This window comes from Durotheca rogersii (assembly GCF_024521655.1).
Source record: "Durotheca rogersii strain YMJ 92031201 chromosome Unknown GGS23scaffold_3, whole genome shotgun sequence".
Classification (NCBI taxonomy): Eukaryota; Fungi; Ascomycota; class Sordariomycetes; order Xylariales; family Xylariaceae; genus Durotheca; species Durotheca rogersii.
The window spans coordinates 45,886-69,685 of record NW_026251234.1 but is presented as its reverse complement, the minus strand read 5'-3'; the positions used below and the strand labels follow the sequence as shown (position 1 = coordinate 69,685).

At 54.1% G+C, this 23,800-nt stretch overlaps 9 protein-coding genes across 9 annotated transcripts; 3 read left to right on the top strand and 6 right to left on the bottom strand.

Annotated features, from left to right (window-relative positions):
* Positions 1-2,350: 2,350 nt before the first annotated feature.
* GGS23DRAFT_593171 (translation machinery associated TMA7) lies at positions 2,351-2,727 on the top strand (the record flags this gene model as incomplete). Its single annotated transcript, XM_051518005.1, has 3 exons — positions 2,351-2,390; positions 2,486-2,575; positions 2,633-2,727. 3 exons carry the CDS (start codon positions 2,351-2,353, stop codon positions 2,725-2,727), a joined length of 225 nt encoding a protein of 74 aa, XP_051375129.1.
* A 710-nt stretch (positions 2,728-3,437) lies between these two features.
* On the top strand, positions 3,438-4,942 carry GGS23DRAFT_593170 (hemolysin-III related-domain-containing protein; the record flags this gene model as incomplete). Its single annotated transcript, XM_051518004.1, has 5 exons — positions 3,438-3,930; positions 4,110-4,261; positions 4,353-4,577; positions 4,702-4,707; positions 4,784-4,942. The coding sequence occupies 5 exons, from the start codon at positions 3,438-3,440 to the stop codon at positions 4,940-4,942; spliced, it is 1,035 nt and encodes a 344-aa protein (XP_051375128.1).
* Positions 4,943-5,186: 244 nt separating this feature from the next.
* Positions 5,187-7,921, bottom strand: GGS23DRAFT_550532 (WD40 repeat-like protein). The gene is made up of 2 exons (XM_051515297.1): positions 6,496-7,921; positions 5,187-6,442 (listed from the first exon to the last, which is right to left on the bottom strand). Exons 1-2 carry the CDS (start codon positions 7,655-7,657, stop codon positions 5,268-5,270), a joined length of 2,337 nt encoding a protein of 778 aa, XP_051375127.1. The 5' UTR covers positions 7,658-7,921; the 3' UTR covers positions 5,187-5,267.
* Positions 7,922-9,255: 1,334 nt separating this feature from the next.
* On the top strand, positions 9,256-12,233 carry GGS23DRAFT_550530 (acetolactate synthase). Its single transcript, XM_051515296.1, has 5 exons — positions 9,256-9,708; positions 9,792-9,896; positions 9,959-10,026; positions 10,079-11,770; positions 11,829-12,233. The coding sequence occupies exons 1-5, from the start codon at positions 9,548-9,550 to the stop codon at positions 11,885-11,887; spliced, it is 2,085 nt and encodes a 694-aa protein (XP_051375126.1). The 5' UTR covers positions 9,256-9,547; the 3' UTR covers positions 11,888-12,233.
* Positions 12,234-13,359: 1,126 nt separating this feature from the next.
* GGS23DRAFT_550529 (uncharacterized protein) lies at positions 13,360-14,906 on the bottom strand. The gene has a single exon (XM_051515295.1). It carries the CDS (start codon positions 14,726-14,728, stop codon positions 13,748-13,750), a length of 981 nt encoding a protein of 326 aa, XP_051375125.1. The 5' UTR covers positions 14,729-14,906; the 3' UTR covers positions 13,360-13,747.
* Positions 14,907-15,378: 472 nt separating this feature from the next.
* On the bottom strand, positions 15,379-16,092 carry GGS23DRAFT_593166 (uncharacterized protein; the record flags this gene model as incomplete). The annotated part of the gene is made up of 3 exons (XM_051518003.1): positions 15,379-15,618; positions 15,752-15,973; positions 16,048-16,092. The coding sequence occupies 3 exons, from the start codon at positions 16,090-16,092 to the stop codon at positions 15,379-15,381; spliced, it is 507 nt and encodes a 168-aa protein (XP_051375124.1).
* Positions 16,093-16,117: 25 nt separating this feature from the next.
* Positions 16,118-17,607, bottom strand: GGS23DRAFT_614826 (NAD(P)-binding protein; the record flags this gene model as incomplete). Its single annotated transcript, XM_051520681.1, has 1 exon — positions 16,118-17,607. One exon carries the CDS (start codon positions 17,605-17,607, stop codon positions 16,627-16,629), a length of 981 nt encoding a protein of 326 aa, XP_051375123.1. The 3' UTR covers positions 16,118-16,626.
* Positions 17,608-18,128: 521 nt separating this feature from the next.
* Positions 18,129-19,429, bottom strand: GGS23DRAFT_550526 (terpenoid synthase). Its single transcript, XM_051515294.1, has 3 exons — positions 19,145-19,429; positions 18,782-19,064; positions 18,129-18,716 (listed from the first exon to the last, which is right to left on the bottom strand). The coding sequence occupies exons 1-3, from the start codon at positions 19,419-19,421 to the stop codon at positions 18,311-18,313; spliced, it is 966 nt and encodes a 321-aa protein (XP_051375122.1). The 5' UTR covers positions 19,422-19,429; the 3' UTR covers positions 18,129-18,310.
* A 1,483-nt stretch (positions 19,430-20,912) lies between these two features.
* GGS23DRAFT_602767 (putative cytochrome P450) lies at positions 20,913-22,761 on the bottom strand (the record flags this gene model as incomplete). The annotated part of the gene is made up of 3 exons (XM_051519371.1): positions 20,913-21,266; positions 21,345-22,463; positions 22,531-22,761. 3 exons carry the CDS (start codon positions 22,759-22,761, stop codon positions 20,913-20,915), a joined length of 1,704 nt encoding a protein of 567 aa, XP_051375121.1.
* Between the last annotated feature and the right edge of the window lie 1,039 nt (positions 22,762-23,800).

The following is a 23,800-nucleotide window of genomic DNA, read 5'->3' as shown; positions in this document are numbered from 1 at the left end:
TAGCTAGTTACGGCACCTGGGGAGGTTTCTCCTTGCCTTCCTAACCGATAGGTACTACGATGCCTTTAATTACTAAGAAGATACCGACATACCTTATACCTACGAACCTAATCGGGACCTACCGATTAGCGCGAAAGACCCATATAGACGATACCGCGATACGAGATAGATAAGATATTAAATAAGAAAGCCTAGAAAAAATAGCCATAGGAATAGTAACGCCTAGAGACCCCTCTTATCGCCCTTACCGATATATAGTTAGTAGGAAGAGCCAGAGCCCCTAGAACTACGTATAGGGAAGGGATCGAGGGTCAAGGGAAGCCCGGTAAATGCTACCGGACGAATAACGGTTATACGAGAATAGCTAGAAATAAGTTAGGAAATAGTCGGGCATGAATAGGATATATTAGTTAATTTATAAGATTAGGATCAGTTAAAAGGATCGGTAAAAAATAGTCATGGACGAGAAGGACGGGATTACGTTATATCGTATAGGATTATTTCTTTCGTTTCTTTCGGGAGCTACGCTTGTTTTACCTGCCCCGTTATAGTTCACTTGTTTCCTAACTATTGATCCCTATTATTTCCTAATGGCCCTAATGGAGCTAGCTCGCTCCTAGTTAATTAGGGTTAATTAGGAATAGGTTAATTAGGTTAGTTTATAGGTTACAGCTCCGCTAGCCCAGTTATTCTTATTATTAGATCTTTCCTATTTCCTATTAATCGTTAATTAAACTAGCTTAGCTCCTAGTTAGTAGCGATTGAATAAGTTCGGGATTAATTAGGTTTAGGTTTAGGATCAGGCACGGTTATAGTTACCTACCCTACTACCTACTTGTTACTATTACAATCGTTCCTAATTAACCTACCTAACTTATCCTGTTAGCCTTTGATTGAATTAGCTAGCTTTTAGTTAATTAGGGTTAATCGGGATTAGGATTAGGTTAAATAGGAACGAGAGCCACCGTACCTATTACTATTAGGAGTTTAATTACTCCTTACGGATTAATTGAATTAGGGAGGCTGTAGTAGTACGATAGATCTAGGCTACGTAGCCTTTTTGATGTATATTTATATGGGTCGCGTACTTATATTTTCATTAGCTAGACTTAGACCTATAGATATCACGACCTATAGCTATTTATTCGTTTCTTGCTATGCCTTTCTAGTTATCCTCTATTACCCGTTTCTAGTCCCCTTTCCTAGCTGCCGTTTTTAGCTAGCCGATTAACCGATTACAGCTGTTTATAGCTGTGATCTTAGTTAATCGGTACTAGGCTAGTTGTTGGCAGTTAGGTAGCCGTTTCGTGCCTCCGTTAGCGTGCCTACGCTGCTCCTGTTCACTATAAGGTCGTAATACTAAATAGGAGCAGCGTAGGCATGCTAACGGAGGCACGAAACGGCTACCTAACTGCTAACAACTGGCCTAGTGCCGATTAACTAAGATTATAGCTGTAAATAGCTATAATCGGTTGATTAGCTAGCTGAAAACGGTAGCTAGGAAAGGGAGACTAGAAAAGGGTAACGAGGATAGCGAGAAAAGACATGGCAAGAAACGAGTAAATAGCTATAACTAGTGATGGCTATAGGTCTAAGTCTAACTGATGAAAATATGAGTGCGTAACTTATATAAATACACATCGAAAAGGCTACGTAGCCTAGATCCACCGCACTACTACAATATATAATAAAATACAAAGTAAATATTTTATATTGATAATTATGAAAATTTAAATAATTATTATAATTAAAAGAAAAAATCTTTTAAAAATTATTAAATTTTAAGTTTTTTTTTAATTTTAAGTTTAGTTTTAAGTTTTTAAGTTAAGTTTAAGTTTTTCTTAAAAAAGTTTAAGTTATGTTTTTATTTAGAAACCCCTTTTTAAGTTAAGTTTAAGTTATGTTTAAGTTATGTTTTTTTTTTGAAAACTTTTTTAAGTTAAGTTTAAGTTAAGTTCGAAATTGCTTAAGTTAAGTTAAGTTCAGCCCGAACTTAACTGAAAAACTTTTTTTACAACCCTGATAATACATAAAGGATAGCCTGGTAAACGAGGGCTATATAATACGGTGGATATGGAATTATCGAAGTATTGGGACTAGCGCGATAAAGACCCTTTGCGACTCGCTTGGTGCCCCGCGATTAGCATCTTTTCCGGGTCTGGCTGACTTGTTGTCGCCTTGGATTACCGCCTCTCTTTTTTCATCCTTCGTCTCCTCCTTCTTCCCCGGACCGTCCTCGACTTCTTTCCACCAAGCCCTCGAGGGATAGACCAAGGTGCCTCCCTGGCATCTCGCGCGAGGCTGGCCAACGACAGAAGAACGAGCTCAGACACGAAGCAATTATTCCAACATGGGTGGCCAGAACAGAGAAGGTATCTATCTCCCGGACTGTATTTCCGCGAAAGCCAACTTGTTACTTTCGCAGCCCTTCCGTGGCATCTTTTCGCTCAGGCTGACCTCTTTGTCTCTCGCCCCCCCTATTTAGGCGGCAAGATCAAGCCCTTGAAGGCGCCCAAGAAGCAGCAGAAGGACCTCGATGAGGACGACAAGGCTTTCCTCGAGAAGAAGAGGGCAGGTATGCGCCCTCGAGCATCTACAGCCGTATCGGACAGTCGCTAACTCCGGTCGGCAGACGAGAAGGCTCGCGCGGAGCTGGCCAAGAAGGCTGGCGGCAAGGGACCTCTGAACACTGGTGGTCAGGGCATCAAGAAGAGCGGCAAGAAATAAGAGGCCTCCCACGCGACCGACGGAAGCGACGAAGTCATGAATCACATCGAGGGTGTAGGCGTAAGCTGCGTAGGCGCTTGACGGGTTGACATGACTGCCCCATTGCTGGCCGAGTCTAGGGGGGATATCTCTACGTAAGGTGCTTAATAGACTGATTTTTTTTTTCCATTTCCGAAGAAAAATCGGACCGAGGCTCGTTGAGTATGTGGATCAACCATATCACGATGTTGGGATCCCATCACGTTGGTGTGGTTGTAGTAGATACGTGTGTACCAATCGTAAGGTGGCGACCATACCTGCGTGGACGGGTGGGCATCAGGTGACAGCACCTGTCCATTCGAGGGTGTTTCAGGGGCTCTTCGGCTATCCGTATTCATCGCTACCAACCGGTAGCGTCTTCCCAACAATTATCGACACAGCATTCAACAACCTTCTACTTATATACGCCCATACTTGTGTTTCTTCTCAACAAGGGTGGGCGACCTCTTGATGGATGAGAAGGACAAGACGACGAAGATAATGACAATAAGCGAAACAGAGTGACACCGCATGTGAAAATATACCTTGCATATCTGGCCGGACGAATCAACGACTTCTCGACCACACAGTATCACAGGTGATGACTCCGTGCCAGCCACATCCTCTCTAGATTAAGAAACACTCTTACTAAACCCCTTCATCATCGTTAGATCTAAGCTGTTCCCGCTACCATGGGCGAATTCTCCCTCCAGCACCCGCAGGACCACGCCTCCGCCTCCGGGCCTTCCGCGGGGGCCGGCGACGGACGCGGGCTCCGGCAGCGGCGGCGCTCCTCGTCGGCGGCTTCGGCGCTCGCGCGCGCCGCCGCGTCGGCCGAGCACAAGCTGGCCGGCGCGGCGCGGCAGCTGCTGCTGGGCTGGGACGAGCTGCCGGCCTGGCGCCGCGACAACCAGTACATCGCGACCGGGTACCGCCCCGAGAGCGGCAGCTTCCAGCACTCGCTCGCCTCGCTCTTCTACGTCCACAACGAGTCCGTCAACATCTGGACCCACCTCCTCGGCGCCCTCACCCTCCCCGCCGCCGGCGCCGCCTGGCTCGCCGCCGCCCTCGCCCCCGCCGTCCTCGTCGTCGAGGCCGCCTCCGCCCGCTACCCCTCCGCCGGCGCCGACGACGTCCTCGCCTTCGCCTGCTTCTTCGCCGGCGCCCTGCTCTGCCTCGGCATGAGTGCCACATATCGGTAGGTGCGCCGTGGCCGTTTTTCCGCTGGCCCCCTCCCCCTCTTTTTCATAATGTGCTGCTAATTCGAAATTAGTAAGTGGTGATCATACACGTCTTTTCTAGAACTTGTGTGTGTGTGTGTGATTTTCGAATCCCCTCTTCTCTGACCGGTGCCTGCTATGTAGACGCCATCTCAAACCACTCCCCCGAGGTTGCCAAGTGGGGGAATAAGCTGGATTACTCGGGTATCGTATTCTTAATCGTAGGGAGCTATATCCCGGCGCTGTATTACGGCCTATTCTGCTTGCCAGATCTCAGGACGGTATACCTGTGCGCTGTAAGCCTCCGCCCTCACTTTTTGGAAGACGTCCCTCCCCGTACGTATTCCCCGCTTCATTTCTAACCTGACCCCTTCCCCTCGTGCATAGATATTCCTCTTGGGTCTCGGCTGCGGCATGGTGTCCTGGATCGAGAGGTTCCGGACGCCACTCTGGCGGCCCTACCGCGCGGCCATGTTCGTTGGTCTCGGTGTCTCCGGCGTGGTGCCTATCTGTCACGCCCTTTGTATCTACGGCTACCGCGCCCTCGACGAGCGCATGGGCCTTAGCTGGGTTCTCTTGCAGGGCTTTCTCTACATTTTCGGAGCTTTCCTTGTGAGTAACCCCCACCCCTCCCCCTCTGATATTGAAGTCCCTTCCTGCGTTCACGTAGCTCAAGGAGCTCGCTCCCTGGGACTCACCGGTCAAATCGTAGCCGCTAACTCCATTGTTACCGCAGTACGCAGTGAGTGATTAAACATGACCCATCGTATGCCCATTAATCTAATAGGGCTGATATTGACATGCGTGTGTCTCTGTAGGTCCGATGGCCCGAGCGAAGCTTCCCGCGGACTTTCGATATCTGGGGCAGCTCGCACCAGCTGTTCCACATCCTCATCCTGCTCGCCGCCGTGTCGCACTTTAACGGGATGGTTAAGGCGTTCGATTATCACCACAGTGTTCTGGGGGGGCAATGCTAGTGATGCGAAGCTGGGAATACCGTATGCATTCATATGCCGCGCGCCATTGCTCACGACCGTGAGCGGATCTTGAAGACCAACTACAGGCACGGACAGACCTGGAGCTCAGACTTAGACGACCGGAGTCCGAGAGATGGAGTAAATGGGCGTTTTAATAGAGCTATAACTGCATAGCACCATTGGGTCTGTCGAGGCTCGAACCCTGAAGTGGGAGTTTGAATACTTGGTCAACTAATTATACTCTTGATAGAGAAGCTAGATACAGACAGCCTAAGGAGAACGTAGTAGCTCGTGCATTCTACTATATAGGTGATTCAGTGAGGCCCTATTGTGACATATCATCATCACCCTCATCGCCATCTTCCATCTCATCTTCGTAGCGGGTATCGTCGTTGCCGGGTTCTGATCCGGCCACGTCGCCTTCGCCTCCCAACCCTATCTGCTCGTGCTGTTGCCCCTCGGTGTCTTCCGCCTCGATGCCGAGATCCATAACTCTCACCAAGCCGGAACCCATCGCGGCCGCTGCCCACCAGCTGAATTCCGCATTTGGGTTCCAAGACACGGCCGTGATGCGACTCAGCGGTTCGTGGACGACGATGGGACCCGCGACCATGGTAAAATTATCCTCGTCGATTTCAGCAGGATCGTCAGACCCCGCGCCACCTGGCTTTTGGGCTGTCTTTTTGTTGCTTTTGCCCTTCTTCGCCGAGCCTTCATCGTTGTGTTGGTCTGCCGCTCCCTTACCCGCCTGAGCGTGTTTCATCTGGCCTTTCTTTGCGATCCTCGTCATGATCGGGTGAGTATTGGGCTCGGCTAGGAAGCCGTGCAGGATGCGGCACGCTCCCCGGCGCGGGATCTCCTCGCCCCCGAGGCTATTTGGTGGAGGAGAGGGGATGTATTCGTGCTGGAAGACTCTGATCTTGTAGGTTGTCTGTCGGTGCGATGCTATCTTGCGTAGGACGTTGAGAGCCCAGACGGAGCCGTCCGAACATCCGACGAGGATGAACGGATGGCACGCCCCTATGGCGAGACAGGTAGTCTGGCTTTCGTGGGTGCATATATGACGAGAAAGGGGAAATACTCGAGATTGAACGAAAGATACGGTCGAGGTCGCTGGGAAGGATGAAGGCCACACAGATACGTATCCTCTTAAGTGATCACTCCAGCCAAGTGCATTCGGCTGTAGAGATATCGTCATGTTCGTATGGTACGTTCTCTCAGCACTTGGTCGGTTTAGGTCGGTTAGGGTAAATACGCCGCCTAAGGGCAGCGTCGCGATTAGGAAAGGATGCGAAGGGTAGCTCGAGACCATGTCCATAATAGGACTCGAGTGAACAGGGTGACGCTGCATTTGCCGACAAGGCGAAAGCGACCACACTGCTACCGAACCATCCGAAAGACCGACAGCAATGCGGTTCATATTGATCCAAGTAAAGCAGTTTATTTCTAGCGTATATTCCCTTGGCGGTTCGATAGTGATCATAGGTTCCTGTATGTCCTCTAGCTCAACGTCAACCAATCGCTCTACTACTCTCGACATTGCGAATACTTACCGAAAGCTCCCGTGGTGCTGGTCGCTGGGTCCTGCCCGATCCTGACGACTCTTACCTTTCCGTCGTTGCATAGCACGGCTAGGAGCCCAACTTGACTCTGACCCGCGAGCGGGACGGGACACCACTGCAATCTCATCACTCGCAGTGATCGGAAACCCACAACACGGGCCAACCTTGGCGAAGAACGAGCAGGCCGGAAAACACCTCGAGAGTTTTCCTCCGCCTCGAATTTCCAAACCTGAACACCGCCTCCTCTAATCTCAGTCGCCACTGGCGCAATATCAGGGTCCTGGTAAGGAGCTTGGTCTGAGAAGGGAACGACAGCCAAGGCCAAGAGCTGGTCAGCTTGACCCCGTATCGGCGCCCACCCCATAGAGAGGACGATGCCTCCTACGTCGAGTAACCAGCCGGCATTCTGTGGTTCGGGTTCGTCTTCGCCGTCAACCGGAAGCCCGGAGTCTACGAGCGGTATACTCTCGCCCTGCTGGATGAAGTATTTCTTCTGATCCGTGACGTGGCCAAGCAGGACGCTCATCTCGCCGTCGGCCTGGGGAAGAAACCACCGGAATGCCGCCGCTTCGTCGATGAGGGCGGACGTCTGGGGCGCAGGCCGTGTCGATAGATATCTCTGGTACCAGATGCGAATCTTCTCTTGCTGGTTCTGGGCGAAGCCGTCGGGCATCCAGCCGTCCCTGGCCCGCGCTAGCCGGGAGGAGCCCGGCAGAAGTTTTGGTGGGAGGATGTGCATGTTCCACCACAGGCTTATGAAGTCGTCGAAGATGCGCTGGCGATCGTCCCTATCGCCGAACCAGAAATCCACTAGGCTTACGAGCCGCGTCCACCTCTTGACCGGGCCGACATAGGACCTCGTCCATTTTTGTGAAGCATCCGTCGGATAGAGTCGCACTTCTCTTAGCGACCTATCTGTCGTTGACGCCGACGGACGGCTCTTCTTTGTCCTATTGCGCGCGGGCCTAGCCTGCCTGCCGTCGGCGGATTCAAAATCCGACGAGGCTGGGGAGTCGCTGTCGTGATCGACTAGATCACCAGGGTATGACCCGACCTCAACTACGAAAGCGTCGTCGGACGTGCCATCGTCTTGATCAGAATCGACACTGGGAGGGAGGAAGCGTTTCTGCCGATTCGACTCTCGGAGTCGCATCTTCTAAGGTAAGGCTTGAAGGGGCAATCGCCCTGGACTGGTAGGTCTCGGGGGATTACTGGGTACTGATCGATGTGGCTGGCGCTACCTTAGGCTGCTAGGTACCTAGGATGTAAACTTGCGGACCTGTACGCGCGCGACCGTATTTGCATTCCTTTCTTGTCCGGGACATGTAAGCTTCTACACGTAGACACACGTCGGCGCCTATAGGTATGGGTTTTTGCATAGGCACCGTATATTATATCGGGATGGAGGAGGGTAAGTGGACGTGTTTTACCGTCACATGCTAATTCCCTCCAGCGTCGCATCTGGAAATCCGGGGTAGAACGACGGATATTACGTAAGCTAGGGATGCTTCAAGTATCTGGAGGTAGGTACCTTCGGTGACTCCTCGTCTGAGCACGATATACCTACCTTAGGTACCTACATATATGGACAGGTAAAATTAACGGTGAAATTAACGGTGAAAAGTGCCCAGTCGAAAGCGATGTTAATTGACAACGCGGTACTTCCTCAAGTACCTCCTACGGACGGCTCTAAGAGCTTCTGTTCTATAGAAAAAAAGGAGTTCATGTATGTGGTGGTTCCGGTGAGTCTGATTGGAGGACGCCTCGCCGTCCTTCATTCCTCCGAGGGACATGCAGTTTAGTATATCTGTCTAGGTGGGCACATGCGTGACAATTCCTAACGCCGTCCGTTCCGACACCTCGGGTATGCTACCCTAGAAGATACCTACCTAGGTAGTGTGGGAATCGCCGTGTCTTAGGCCGAGTTCACACTCTCCCCGGCTTAATAACAAGTGTCCATTATCGGTTCATGCACACATATATACCTGTTTGCCTGCATGTAATGAATATGCGAAGCACACGGATTACCACTCCAGAGCGTATACCAAGCTCTATTGAAGACCAACCCAGATAGTGGAAAAGCTAGGTGCCTCCGAGTAGAACTTGGCGATCTTGGCAGGCCCCCTCGCCCCCTTCTTTTGTCTCTCCATTTTTTCAACCGTTCCGGGCTAAAGGAGATCGCAGACAGGTAGCCAGCGAGCTAGCGTTGTGGCGTGTACCTATCTATACTCTGTAGGCATTTTGTCTCCATTATGCCAACTGTGTCTCTTGCAACACCGCTCAACAAGCGCTGGTTGGGTAACGTTACGATGAACTAGCTACTGGCCTAGTTTATAGTCGAAGCTCAACGTATAATGCGTAGGCGTAGATAGCATCGGCTCACATGCGGTTTGAGTGGGAATCTAGCCTGTTGTAAAGCGATGGTAGCAAGCACACGTACAAATACCTACCTACGTAGGGTAGCCCGGGGTCGCATACAGGCCAAGCGTTGGGTGTCGGTACTCAAGAGGTTGAAGATCGGCATTCAGAGGTTGAGGTATACTCTCGTCCTAGATGGCCTGCTTGTGCTACAAGCGACTGGAGCCTCAAAGGTAGGTGTGTATAGTGGGTACCTATAAGCGGAGGCCTAGGTTACTATGGCAGAGTACCTCTACCTGCCTGCAGGTGCCTCGTAACTTATTGTGCCGGATATATGGGTATGTACCTATAGCACATTAGACTTGGCCCCCCCCCTGCCTACCCCACAGTCTTTGTCCCTCTTCTTTTTTTTTTCTTGCCCGTTGTCGGCTCGCCATGAATTTGCTGGTCTTGTGTGACTGTTCGAGAGCCCGCCCACTTCGATACACCAACATCGTGGAATATTTATTCTTGCCATTGAACCACCCTCAACGCTCCGCAAGCCTGCTGGTGGGCTTTTCCTTACGGATATACTAAATTTTTATAATTTTAGCCACTTAGCAGCGTGCTCTGGGTAGCTCTCCTCTGCCCTTAGAGTCTTCCTACGCCTGCCTGCCGTCTACAGCCGTTCTCTTCCCCCTCGGCCATGCTTCGCGTCCGACCGGCAAGCCGAGCCTTCGAGGCCCTGGCTCGAACTTCACAACAGCGACGTTTCTTCATTGCCTCGCCTATATCTGCTGGCATACAGTCCAGAAAAAAGGTCCCTGCTGGCATCAGAAATCAAGCTACATCAGCACAAGCAACGCCGTAAGTCGGCTATCTTCTAGAACCACGGCTCCTCCTCCTGAAATTAAGACGTCTCGACTGATGCGCTACGGCCAAAAACATAGTCAGGTTAGCGAGGTGCCTCCTCCAGCATTGAATCCTACGAGCCCCAAGGACCGAAGCCATGTTCAACCCTTGGTCAATCCTCGGACACCCGACGTGGATGAATCGTAGGCGACCCTTTCCCTTTGCTATCTCGATGGCCCGCATATGATTGACCGGGAAAATCTAGATTCATCGGAAAGACTGGAGGCGAGATATTCCATGAGATGATGCTGAGAAGAGGCGTCAAGCACATATGTACGTCGCATGTCGGACGGGACACCAGTGCCGTATCTAATATGAGTCACAGTTGGATATCCCGGTGGGGCTATTCTCCCCGTCTTCGATGGCATCTATAACTCGAAGCATTTCGATTTCATTCTTCCCAAACACGAGCAAGGCGCAGGACACATGGCTGAAGGCTATGCGCGCGCCTCTGGACTGCCTGGTGTCGTGCTTGTAACCTCCGGCCCGGGTGCTACCAATGTCGTCACTCCGATGCAGGACGCCCTATCAGACGGGACGCCCTTGGTCGTGTTCTGCGGTCAGGTTCCCACCTACGCTATCGGTAGCGACGCATTCCAAGAGGCAGATGTGGTCGGGATTTCGCGTGCTTGTACGAAGTGGAATGTTATGGTTAAGAACATCGCCGAGTTGCCCCGAAGGATCAACGAAGCCTTCGACATTGCAACCAGTGGGCGACCAGGCCCTGTGCTTGTCGATCTCCCAAAGGACGTTACCGCCGCTGTCTTGAGGAAAGCCATCCCTACCGAACCAGCCCTCCCGGGTCTACCTAGCGCGGCATCGCGCGCGGCCATGGAAGCTACTCAAAAGATGCTAAGCGCATCCCTTAATCGAGTAGCCGAGTTGACCAATATAGCCAAGAGGCCCGTCATTTATGCCGGACAGGGCGTCATCTCGTCACACGGCGGACCGGGGCTCCTTAAAGAGTTCGCCGAGAAGGCGTCGATTCCCGTAACTACCACCCTCCAGGCCCTCGGAGCCTTCGACGAGCTTGACGAGAAGTCGCTTTACATGCTTGGCATGCACGGCTCCGCGTTCGCTAACATGGCCATCCAAGAGGCTGATCTCATCGTTGTCCTCGGTGGTCGTTTCGACGACCGCGTGACGGGCAACGTGAGCAAGTTCGCACCCGCAGCTAAGGCCGCCGCCGCCGAGGGCCGAGGAGGTATCGTGCACTTTGAGATCATGCCGAAGAATATCAACAAGGTCGTGCAAGCAACTGAGGCTATAGAGGGAGATTTGTCCGAGAACCTGGCCCGGCTTCTGCCTCTGATCAAAAGGACAAGCATGGCCGATCGGAAAGAATGGTTCGATAAAATCAACTCGTGGAAGGCCAAATGGCCCATGGCCAACTTCGAGCGCACGGAACGGGCCGGGATGATCAAGCCGCAGATCCTGATCGAAGAGTTGAGCAAACTAACGGCGGAACGGAAAGAACACACTATTATTACGACTGGTGTCGGCCAGCACCAAATGTGGACGGCGCAGCATTTCAGGTGGCGATATCCCCGTACGATGATTACGTCGGGCGGGCTTGGTACCATGGGCTATGGCCTCCCCGCTGCCATTGGCGCTAAGGTTGCCCGGCCTGACGCCCTCGTCATCGACATCGACGGCGATGCTTCGTTCAATATGACTCTCACCGAGCTGTCAACGGCTTCGCAATTTAACATCGGCGTCAAGGTCATCGTCTTGAACAACGAGGAGCAGGGAATGGTCACGCAGTGGCAAAACCTTTTCTACGAGGACAGATATGCGCACACGCATCAAAAGAACCCCGACTTCATGAAGCTCGCCGATTCTATGGGAGTCCAACACCGGAGACTGGTCAAGCCTGAAGACACCGTCGAGTCCCTGAAATGGCTCATCAATACCGAGGGCCCGGCCCTGTTGGAGGTAATCACAGACAAGAAGGTTCCCGTCTTACCCATGGTGCCTACAGGCTCCGGTCTACACGAATTTTTGGTATGGGATGGAGGTGAGTACATGGTTGCGCCTACTTGGACCTGTGATTAGCTGGCTGACGGGATGAACAGAAAAGGATAAAAAGCGCAGAGAGCTCATGCGCGAGAGAACCTGCGGCTTGCACAGCTGAGCGGAATTCCACTTGGGCTCGATCTCGTCGGCGACTTGCATCTCTCTTGGACTGTTTGGGATACCATGGGGAAAAAATAAAAATAAAATCATGGAGATGTCGCGGGGGGCAAAAAGGGAGGGGACCACATACATTGACGGAAACCTAGGGAATTAGGTCCTGTTATTGTAGACCATAATATTATAGGTAGGTATATATATCTGCGTCGTCTGGGGGGACATGCTAGTTTTGGCGAAGGCGTGCACATGGGTTTATTTGTTGGTAGTGAAGAAAAGATACCTATTGGTCAAGCAACTACCAATGAAGGCTTTTTTCGCAACAGGTCTACTATATGCATTACGCACCACCACGGGTTATCCTCAGTAATTTCCATTGCTGTGCGTGGTCCTGAGCTTGCTGCTACTTTAAGGTGAGTCGATATTGGTGGACCTAGCCTGCGTCGTTGGCGCAGCCACAAGGCCGGGTCGGTTTCTGGTCCCTCGGCTCAAGTTGCCATGAACCAAAAAAAAAAAAAAAGGAACGACTTTCTAGGGTTACTGCTTTTCTGGGACCGAGTCTCGGGCACCTGCGCCGGACGACGACGACGATTCCAGTGCGTCTCCCACTCGTCGGATATCTGCTTGCCCCGAGACGGCTGGTGCTGGGGCCGCCGGCGCCGGTCCGAGGGTGGACGGGGGATGCCGGTGTGTGCAGAGTATTATGGCAGCCGGACTAGCGCCGGTGTGTGTCTGGCGCGCCATTAGGTGGTTGCTACAGAAGAGAGGCCCCAAGGCGCATTTCTGGGGAGAGCGATCTGGGGGTTTGGAGTGCGTATCTGGGAGAGCCTGTCTGGGGGTTTGGGGGGAATCTGGGGCGGGGCGATCTGGAGGCGCTGATTGATGGACGACGGGCAGATGCCGGGCAGGCTTTCGGAAACCATGTTTCCTAGAACGAATTCTAGCCATTGCTGCTGGGTCGCTGTATACGCATCTACGCCTATTAATAAGATACTGGTGTTTTTTTTTATATCACCGTATTAGAGAAGAAGAAGAAAGAACCCAAGTCTAAACCGGAGTCGTAATGGAGGCCCGGGGCGCCTAACGGCGTAATAGACTCTAACGGTATTGATGGAGAGGAGCTGAAGGCTAAAGTTGGGCTGGGAGAGGAGAAAGCTGCGTCAGGTAGACCGACTGATCTTCTTCCGATTACGGGGTCTAAGAGGACTCTAGGTGATGACGCCGCCGAGATAAAGCTAGATATTAAGAAGCAAAGGACTCTACGCGGCCTTATCATAAGCCCGACAGAGAACACGTACATATGGATCAAATTCGCAAACCTTTGTCGAAGGCCTCAGAGGATAGGTCTAGCTGAGAAGTCTCTCGAGCAGTTTGTCGGTACCGATTACGTTCTCGATACTACAATACTGTACTGGTCTCTAAAATAACTAGCCGTAGTAAGGAGTCACGACGAGAATCCCCTCTTAAGTAGTTTATACCGTTTTAAAAATTCTATTGAGAATATAGCGAATAAACGAAATTACGCTAAACGGGTTATCCCGAGGAAACGCTCTTCTGCCTCCGTAAGTTTACGGCCGGCTCTGTTTATAACCTGGAACTCGCTAGGGCTTCTTTATAGGCCACGCCTAGTGGCGCTGACCCGGTGGGTGATTACGGCTTCCATAACAGCGTGGATTCGGGAGTCCCTAGTTCTAGAGCCCGGGAGATAATCCACGGCCTGGCGAGCCGCCGGAAGGTATGATATTGGGTGCACGCAACCGGGGCCACCCGGAGAGTCGTCGTTGATTAGCAGCTTCGACATTTGGCCTCGTGCCCGAGTCCTTCGAGTCCGACGGTTCACCCTGCTCTGATCCGACAGATCCGCTCATTCGTCATCTTCGTCGGCCCATTCCTCATCTTCGTCGGCCCATTCCATATACCTATCGGACCTCTCAAATCGAAGCTCAAAGCCTTCTTTAACAAGCCGTGTCTTCATCAAACATCCAACCGCCCCCTCCTCGTCCTCATTCAGCTTGGCTTTGGCCCAATCACGGTCCGACTCGTTCCTGCCTCGCAATCGAGCCAGACCAAAGTCAATCATGAACACCTGGTAACGACCGCTCCTGTCACGCTGGACGATAAAGTTGTCGGGTCCAACATCTCTGTTGAGGACGCCGTGGTCGCCGACCACCTGGACGACGGCGACGGCTTGATCGACGATGCCTTGCCAGTCAGATCTGTGCGCGTGATTTTGCATCCTCGCTAGGGGGAAACCGTCGATGTACTGAAGCAAGATTCCCTTGACGTGGAGCAGGTCTGCGGCGTCAGTGCGACCGATGTCGGCGTCCGGGAGCGAGAGGGCGAGATGGACGCGTGCTACAAGGCGGGGAACCAGCTTTCCCTGGATGTCACGAAGGGCATCATACATAGTAGTCTCGGTATCGAAGAGTTTGTGAACTTGGTCAGTCAGAAATGTTTCGTTCTCGCCGTCGTTCCAAGTCTCGCTCGAGTACATCTCAAAATTGAGGATGGTGTGGAGATTGTGAAGAAATTGGCGCGCTGCGCCTGTCCAGACGAAGTTGATGTACTCTTTTTCCGCGTCCCTCGTCCACGGGTCGATTCCGTAATCGCGCCGGAGCTGCTCCGAGAAGCGCCTGTCGTAAAGCTTTAGAAGCACCGGGTTGTCGGGCAAACCTTCGTCCAGAAGGTCCACGATCATGCAGTAAGAAAGCGTGCGGTGACTCTGGAGATGCCGAATTCGTGCGCGGACCGTCGAGGCTGAACGTATTTCGCCGGGCTCGGGAATGACGCTCAAGGTCAAAATCTGACCGACTTGATAATCCTCGAAAAGAGAGCAGGAAACCATCTCTATCGACAAAATAAAGCGGAGGTTTCAAAATAAAGTGGATGAATCGAAATACGTCGTGCTGTTGCGGTTGTGGGGTGAAGGAGACGTGCGAGCGAACGCGAGAGGACGACAGGAGGAGCATTACTGATGCTGGAGGAACAGCGGTCGAGGGAGGTACTGTGGACGAGATGTAGCTGTCACGAAGTAGACGGTTAAAAAAAAGGTCGGGTGCGAGCTACTTATTAGTCAACGTTCACAGCAGCCGCATTTAGGTTGATGGCTTGTTAGATGCCTGCCGGTTCTATGAATATTATCTATGGCGAGAAGAGAGTAGGAAAGCTCTTCTGACGGAGGGCAGTTAGCCTACCCGTCGAGAAGCTGGCATCACTTCACTCCTCTGCGCACTGCAGCAATAGCTACTTAAGTAATACTTAACAGAGGAATGAAAATGGCGGACTGGACGCGATTCGAAAACAACAACTCCTGGAGTTGGCCCGCACTTTGACTTTCGGTCCTGACCCTGTGTGAGGTTTTCGTGCAGGACTCGATGCCAGCAAACGGACAGAGGCGGTGACAACGGTCATGGCTGGCTCCATCTTCCAACCACCAATCTCCCAACAGTCTCTGCAGTTCACTGGCCAAGCACGCTCTGCGCATCAAAAACGATGTCAGAGAACGACGGCTCGGCGGCGTAGGTCTTCCCCCAAATATTCCTCCCATTCTCTAGAAATCTTGACTTCGTATTCTCTCGAGGAGGTCTGCGTGGTTCTCATCACCCGTTTTCCGCCGGTGCCGGACTTGCAGTCGCCATGCACCTTGCGCCACCGTCCGGTTGGCGTCCAATACAGCGATATACTATCGGCGGCAAGGTTGTTCGCGTAATCCGATACGGTCTGATCCTTGTTGCTCTGCTCAAATGATTAGCTCCGGTTCGTAACCCTCAACTTCGGCCGGTAGACAATGCCAACCGCGAGACGACTGTGCAATCACCCTTCGGGCGAAGCCGTCCACACAGCGTACACTGGGGAAGGGGGGACTGACCATGGTGACGAGACTGAAGGTGGCGATATATAGATGAAGTAGACAACGGTACGTGAGGCTGCAGGGTGCTGAGCTCGCGTGTATAGTCTTGTTATGGAAACGATGTGACTTGGGATCTTGTGTGAGATCGGCCAACTTGGAGGAAACAAGACCGCATTTTACCATCAGCAGATGCTCTCGAGAATCGTGCACGGGGACAAGCACGTTGTTCCAGCCGTGGAACTAATATTGGTATCGTTAGTTCAGAGTAAGATCGCCCCCGTTTCCTTCACAAAACCCAACGGAAGGCGCTTGACCAACTTGTCGTAGTTGCATGTCTTCAGAGGAGAGCAGGAAGACATTTTCCTAGCCTTTAACATCAGCAATCCGGGGTCTAGTTGGCCGTGTTTCCGAGTTCCCCTCTCGTTCGAGCGGTCGATCCGCCCCGGACTGACTGTTGCAATTGCACTACACCGTAACGATCGATTAGGCGACCCCCGAGGACCCGAAGCCTTAGGGATTTCGGTTGAGAGTGAGAAATCCATTTCAACATAAAGGGGGGGTTATAGGATGTGTGTGTTTGGAGCTGGGATTGGGTTGGTGATAATCGGATACTTCTACGCAATGATCCATTAATACCGAATCGGCGGAGGGTAAAGTAATTGTATCGAGGTTAATCTACAAGCTCTGGCGTGACTCCATGTCCTAATGGCAAATAGAAGGTCCCTAGACCCTTTAGAAGCATGTCCTGCCTCGTCCGGTAGATATTGTGTAGCTATCCATTACAGAGCCTTCCTCGCTCTCACCGCACATCCACATCCCTCCGAACATTCGGTCGTAGCCGGGAACCCGGACCACTCCTCTCTCCGCTGCGGCGGCACGACGGCGAGCTCGCATCAGGAATAATCCCGCGTCTTCTCGGCGCAGAAGTCCCAGAACTCGGCGGCGCGGCCGGTGCCCCCGTCGGCGACGGGGCGCATGGCCTCGCGCAGGTCCGGGCGCAGGGCGTCGTGGATGCGGCCCCAGGGGACGACGTAGCCGCCGTTGGCAGCGGTCGTGACGTCGGGCGAGAGGCCGGCGTAGAGCTGGGTGTGGGCGGCGAGGGCGGGCGCGTGGAGCAGGGGGTAGGCCAGGTAGCGCAGCCAGGGGGTGTGGCGGAAGAGGTTGGTGGCGGCGGCGCCGGGGTTCAGGGACACGCTGACGACGGAGCCGGCGGCGCGGCGCGCGAGCTCGGCCGCCAGGAACAGGTTGCCGGTCTTGGAGTTGACGTAGGCGCGGGCGCGGTCGCGCGGCGGCGCGCGCACCTCCGCCATGCGCAGCCCCTGCGGCGGCGCCGACAGCTCGACCATCTGGCTGGCCGTCCACACCACGCGCGCCGAGCCGGGGGGGCTGCCCGCGTCCTCGGCGGCGGCGGCGGCCAGCAGAGGCAGCAGCAGCTGCGTGAGCAGGAACGGGCCGAGGCAGTTGGTGGCGAGCTGCAGCTCGAAGCCCTGGGCGGAGACGCTGCCCGGCGGCGGCTGCGACACGCCGGCGTTGTTCCACAGCACGTCGAGCTTGGCCTCGCGGGCCCGGAAGGCGTCGACGGAGGCCTTGATGGTGCTCAGGTCGGCGAGGTCGAGCGCGAGGAAGGCGAGGCTGCCGCGCGAGGACGGCGGCGGCGCGGCGGCCTCGATGCGCTCGATGGCTCGCTGCGCGCTCTGCTGCGAGCGCCCGGCGATGTAGACCCGGGCGTGCTTGCGGTAGAGCATCTGGGCGAGCTCGTAGCCGATGCCGGAGGCGCCGCCGGTGATCAGGAAGACCCGGCCCTCCTGCGACGCGACGTCCGCCTCAGTGAAGGCGGGCCGGGGCGGGAAGAATTGGGAGAACTGCGCGCCCATGGTGTGCGTGCCGGAGTTCAGGTTGCCGGCGCTGTTGGGGAGGAGTCGAAGGGAGGGGAGGAGAGCCGGGGAGAAAGCGAGCGGAAGAAGGGAGGAGCTCAGAGCTACAAAGATAGGGGGACTACGACGTGGCCCACGAGGTACCTACCTTCGACGTGACTTGTCCTCATCCCCTCTCCCATCGTAACCCCCCCTTGCTTCCGCGGAACTTGTTGGTTGGTAGGTACCTGCCTGTACCTACAGGTAGAAGGTGTCTACATGTACCACCATTACAAAGAGGTACCTATACGCCGCATACCGCTCGCTTACAGGGGCTATCGAGCAGAGTGTAAGTAGAGCTTCGAGCCTCGATCCAACAGGGCGTGCCGGCTGCGCTACTCGAGACCGGAACGGGCGGCGACACACTACCTTAGATACCAACAGGTAGGTACCTCTCGCACAAGCATGTATGTAGCGCTAACACGCGTCTGCAACCCCTTCGCTATCAGAGGAGGCAGGGAAAAAGAAGGAGTCGTCTTTCTATTACACCATCGCGGGCCAAAAAGGGCGGCTGGAGAGCTACTATCGGGGGGCCGAGCAATACTATCGTCAAGAATGACCTCGTCTAGGCTAGCCGCGTTGCTGGTAACGTTCGTCACCACCCGCCAATCCTGCCGGAGCCACCTCTCGACCCCTCTGGGGTGCCGTCTCTAGAGACGGCGGCTCAGATGCTGCCGTACCGAGGGTTGTGAATACTCCATACCAGATTGCCGCTGATGCTATACAGCAAGGCCTCAATGTATGTCCGTAAATCCCGGGAAAGCCTGAGGTTGGCCTTGGTCTCTTCGACGACAACGCAGTACTTGGTGACCTGCTTCTGTATTTCCTCCGAGCAGATCGTCCTGGCTCCCTCTTCGCTCACGCCTCTCTCGTTCATCAGCACCCAGATCGCGTTGAAAACACGGTCTTGGCCGCCTCTCCTAGCCGCCTCTCGCTCCTTCTCCCACGAAAACAGATCGTTCGTAAGCCCGAGCGCGATGTAGGCGGGGCGGGCCAGTTCCATGCACAGGTCGTGCTCTTCCGGCGGAATGCTGAGGGCCATGCCGAACGTCACCATCCCGAACCAGATCCTAGCGCGACTGCCGGTTAGCTCTCTCGCCTCTGCTGCGTCGCGGACGACGGGTCTCTCTCTCACAGTTCTCCGACGTCGACGACTCGGGCGGGAATGTACTCGTCTAGCGTCGCAAACGTCGTCAGCCGAGTCCGGGCCGCGAGCTGGACAGACGCGGCCCACGCCTTCATCGCCACCGCCGCCCGTGCCGAATCGATGGCGAGCATCCTGGAAAAGAGCCGGGCCTGCAGCCGCTTCTCGGGCCGCGCGTCCGCATCGACCTGATTCTCCAGGGCGTCGTCTCCGAACACCTCTAGTATCTCCCGAGACGACGGCGGGCTCTGGAGATCGAGCTTTTCCATCTCGTCTGCTCCGATCGACCTCACGTAAGCAAGACTCGAGGCACGCTAGCTAGGACCACTGTTCGTGGGCAGGCTGCCAACATACCGTCGTAGAGAAGCGCAAACTCGTTCGCGTAGGAAACTACCTCAAGCCTGTCGGGCAGGCACTCGGGAATCGTGACGCAGATCATGCTGTAGCGGCCACCAAGGCCACCCCTGTATTCTCCCACGGGGCGGACGTAGCGGCTCCAGTCCCGCTGAGCCTGAAGAGTGCCCTTGACCTCTGCGAGAGAGTTCTCGTGCGTGCGAAGCGGGATACCGCCTCCGAGCCCGCGGGTTTCGTAGCAGCTGGAGTCAACTTCTTTCGAATAGCGGAACTCCATCTTATAGGCCTCCGGAATGAAGAAAAATGAGAAAATGGGGGAGGGAGAGGGGGAGGGGGAGCGCTCTGGACTATGTAAGTGGACTACGTAGCTACCTAGGCAGAAATAAAAACCTACCTATCTATAAATGGACAAGTATCTTTTGTCCTTTGGTCCAACAGCACCCCCCTAAATATCCGCAGGAACAGTCCTACTCGAGGCTATGGCTGTAAATGGAGGCGTGAAGTCCTGGATTCTACCTGTCCTCGTGTCTTACATCGTCTATTCGCCCTTCTCGTCCTCTACCGCTTACACTCCTCCCTCTTGGCTGGGTTCCCGGGTTCGTGGCTCGCGGCAGCTACGGGTTGGTACGAGTCCTACTACGATTACTGGCTCGACGGCCAGTACGTATTCAAGGTTGGTGAATAATGTGCTACGCCCCTCCGCTGCGTCTCCCCCAAACTCTCTTATTCTTAGTTTTTCTTTTTTTAATGAAAATCTTATTCATAGCCAAGAGGTAATATTGTCTGGACTCCGGTGGGAATGTCGGCATGTATGATGGGCTCAGATCCTGTTGCCTACCCAGCTCCTTTCGAGTTTATCCCCGAGCGCTGGATGGGAGAGATAGACCCGGCCATGAACAAGAGCTATGTGACTTTCAGCAGAGGATCGAGAAATTGTCTGGGCATGATGTGTGTACAGCGGCCCTCCCCCAGTTCTCTACGTGTTTGCTCATGGTTTCTTTCTTTTCTCGATGTCGGGAGAGGCGTTCCAGCCCGTCGGCGACACGGTGTGCTCTGACATGGTGTCTCACAATAGTTTGGCGATGACCGAGATGGGCCTCATCTTTTCTGCCCTATTCCGCCCGAATGGTCCGAAGATGGAGCTGCTCGGGACCGACGAGTCCGACGTAAAACAAGCTCACGACTTTCTAATCCCGCTTCCGAAACTCGATGCCAGAGGCGTGCGGGCACTGATTCGTTGAATTGCCTCGCTTGGCCTGGCCGGGGTATGCCTATGTGCACAAGTGGTAGCGTCGGTAGGAACGCCGGTTGGGTGTGTGAATGTTTGGATGGCTTCGGTGAGTGTGACGTAGACAGCAAATGTCAGCTTGCGTAAGAATTGGTGATGGTGGCAGTGGCAGTGGCAGCAGCGGTAATGTAGTCTCTAAAGTAATCGAGTAGACCTCTCCCCAACCAGTGACCTGCGTATCTTGCCTAAGTTGCTCCTCGACGGGAGGGAGCTATTCACAGCCGCGAGACGAGGGGGGGGCGAACGGACTGGTTGGTCGGCAGCCAGCGCCGCTGCCTGTCGCCGTCGCACTGGAAAGCTAGGTATATTATTGGCATTCGATTGTCGTCGCTCTCCGCATCCCGCTCCCGGGGTAGGAACCCTTCTCTACCCATCCCTGGTCGCGCTGGGGAATCCGTAGCGCCGGTCTTTCTCGTTCCGGGCAGACTCGCCGTATGAGGTGCTGCCGGTACGTCATCAAGACGGAAGATAATCCTATTGTTACCTAGGTATATTATTCCTTAATTCAATCCTCACTTCGATTGGCCTCTTCTCCACCAACAAGAACGTCCTGAGGTCTTCCCACCTCAGCTGCGTTCCCTCCGCGGCGCTAAAATCGAACGTCCACAGCAGCTTCGCGAGAACGAGCCGCATCTCCGCCCATGCGAGGTGCTGCCCCATGCAGGACCGAGGGCCTACGCTGAACGGCTGTACCGCCTCCCGCCTGTCTTGGAAGAAGAGGGAGGTGGGGTCGACGTACGCTTCGGGGAGCCAGCGCTCCGGGAGGAACGAGGTGGCATGGTGGAAGTAGTCCTGCGTTCTGTTCATCGTATACGCCTGGATAGAAACTGGTGTCTAGGTTGCTCGACTCGTTAGCTGACCATTCCCGTCTGGTGCTTCACGCTCTGATACGAATCCGACGAGTCTACTCACCCCGCCCGGGAGCCATATCCCGCACACCGTGTCGCCCCCCCTGGGCACCTGCCTGGGAAGCATCCACGGTATCGGGGGGCACAGCCGTAAGGCTTCGTTGATTACAGCGTTGAGATAACTAAGATTTCTTAAGGCGTCTAGCCGTATCTCGCCGTCGGTCGAAAACCGGCCGCGGATCTCCTTCTGGAGAAGGTCCATCTTGTCCCGGTGGTGAACTAGATAGTTCAGCGCTCCACACAAGACGGTCGCCGTAGTCTCGCTCCCTGCCGTCGTTAGGACCATGAACGTGGTGTTGATTACGCCGATGGGCAGCTGTCCCCCTTCGTTCGCGGTGATGACGTGAGACATGATATCGGGGCGCTCGAGCTCGAAGTTGAGGCGCCGCTGCACCTTATCGACGATCTGCTGGTAGTGGTCTCGCTGCATCTTCCTAAGTGACGGGGGGATGCACTTCATGAGCAGGAACTCGACGAGCGGGTAAAAGCGTGCCGCGGCTACGAAGGAGGCGGCTTTGACGCTGTTGAAGAGCAGCGCGATCCACGGGTGGTATCGCGAGTGCTGGAGGCAGTCGAAGGACTCCCCGAAGCCGAGATCTCCGAATATGTCAAAGGTTGTGAAATTGAACCACGGCGCTACGTCGAGCTGAACACCCCGCTCGTCTAGGCCTGTGGGCGCGGTCGCACACTCTCGTAGCCTTTCCACTAACAGGTTGACGTATCGATGTAAGATGGGCTCCTGATTCCTCAAAGCGCGCGGCGTAAATCCGGGCATGAGGATCTTACGAATGCGGGAGTGAGCTTCGGGATCGATAGCGCTGATTAAGGATTGCGGCATGCCGGGCTGGCTCTTCCACCAGACAGGATGTTTCAAGAACTGCTGGTGACCCTGCCGAAGCTGAAATATGTCGTCCCAGGCATCTGACTGGGCGAACGTGACTTCGTTCGGTGCAATCCGTAGGATGGGACCATACTTCCTATGGAGTCTCTCGATGTCGTGAACGATGGTGCCCCTGAGAAGCGCAAGCACGAAGGGGATACGCGAAGCTGACCAGGTTCGGGGGCCGGGGACCTTGGCCAGAGGATGAAAGGTGAGATTGTAGACCCCTCGGACGAGCGGATACTAAGTTGGCACCATTAGAATCACGGCCTGCTCTACTAGTAGGGAGGTTTGGTATCGCTCATCATACAGTCAGTAGTAGGAGCAGGAGCGTTGTGAAGCCACCCGGCCGCGGAATATCTTGGAGGGTTGTCATAGCGAAATATCTCTCCGTTGTTACTTCGTTGGACAATGCTCGGCGAGGGCCAGAGGAGAGAATCAAGAGGGCTATCAGCAGAAATGAGACCCCCGAACACAAAGAACGGGGAGGGGGGATTTTGGCCTTGGGCGCTGACAACCGTAGGGATGGTTGGGGGCGCATTGTTTGACGTGGTACGGCTTCTTCCAATCGCATTTCCACCGCCAACAAGCCGGTCTTAGAGGTACCTCCCAGTACCTCCTAACCCAGGAGTACGGCTACGGCCCCGAGAGGTACCTCCCCAGGGGAAGGCATGCGGGCAGGTAGCCTGGGGCCGTTAACAGGTAGGAACTGGGATACGCGGCGGAGAGATCCTGTCTGGGTTGGTGGGACTGTGTAATAATGTTGGTTGTTGGTTGGCGTTGTTGCAGTAAGTGTATGTGCGGCTAGCCTGACTCGTCTGGCCATGACACCGGTGCTCCAAAGCAGCCCCGATATGCTGCATGGAACATCTCAAGAATTGCTCTCTGGACGTGTGGTAGATATATACAAGAGAGTCGTATAATCGTTTATTGCATGTGCACATACGTATGTTCCAGTGATCGACGTCGCACCTGTAGCATTTGGGTGATTGACATAACCCCGGGTCTATCGAAGTTAACGTAGGTATCATATGTGCATCTCTAGCAATGCTTTCGGTATTTTTCCACCGATACTTCCCCGAGTCCGAAGCGCCCGCGTTTCCGCGGCTTTTGTCCTATGCATCCTGGGTTTCCTTCAAGAAAATAGAACGCACCGACGATGATAACGGCAAGGGCCGCTTCGAGTTATCAGGACAAGGCAGCGTCTGAATCCTGACCGCTCTATCAGGATCCCCAGGTTGCCACTAATATTTTCCATTTGTTCCGGTGTGCGAATGTGTTATGGAAAAACAGTTGACTTGCATTCTCGCCGGCGATGTTTGAAGGAGAAAATAAGAGAGGGGGAGACTAGAAAGCCGAGATGAGGTGTTATCGGCCAGCACTCCTCGGTCTATCATATGAGTGAACGGGCTGGCAGGATCAGGGGCTGGCGCATTCCAATTGTCAATATTGATTTGTGGGATTCGGGGGAGGAGGCGCTATTAAGGGGAGCTGCCATCTAACACCAACATATTTCCAACCCGATCGGATGTACGTACCTTGCCAGCCAACATTATCGGAAACATTCTCGAAGGCCATGC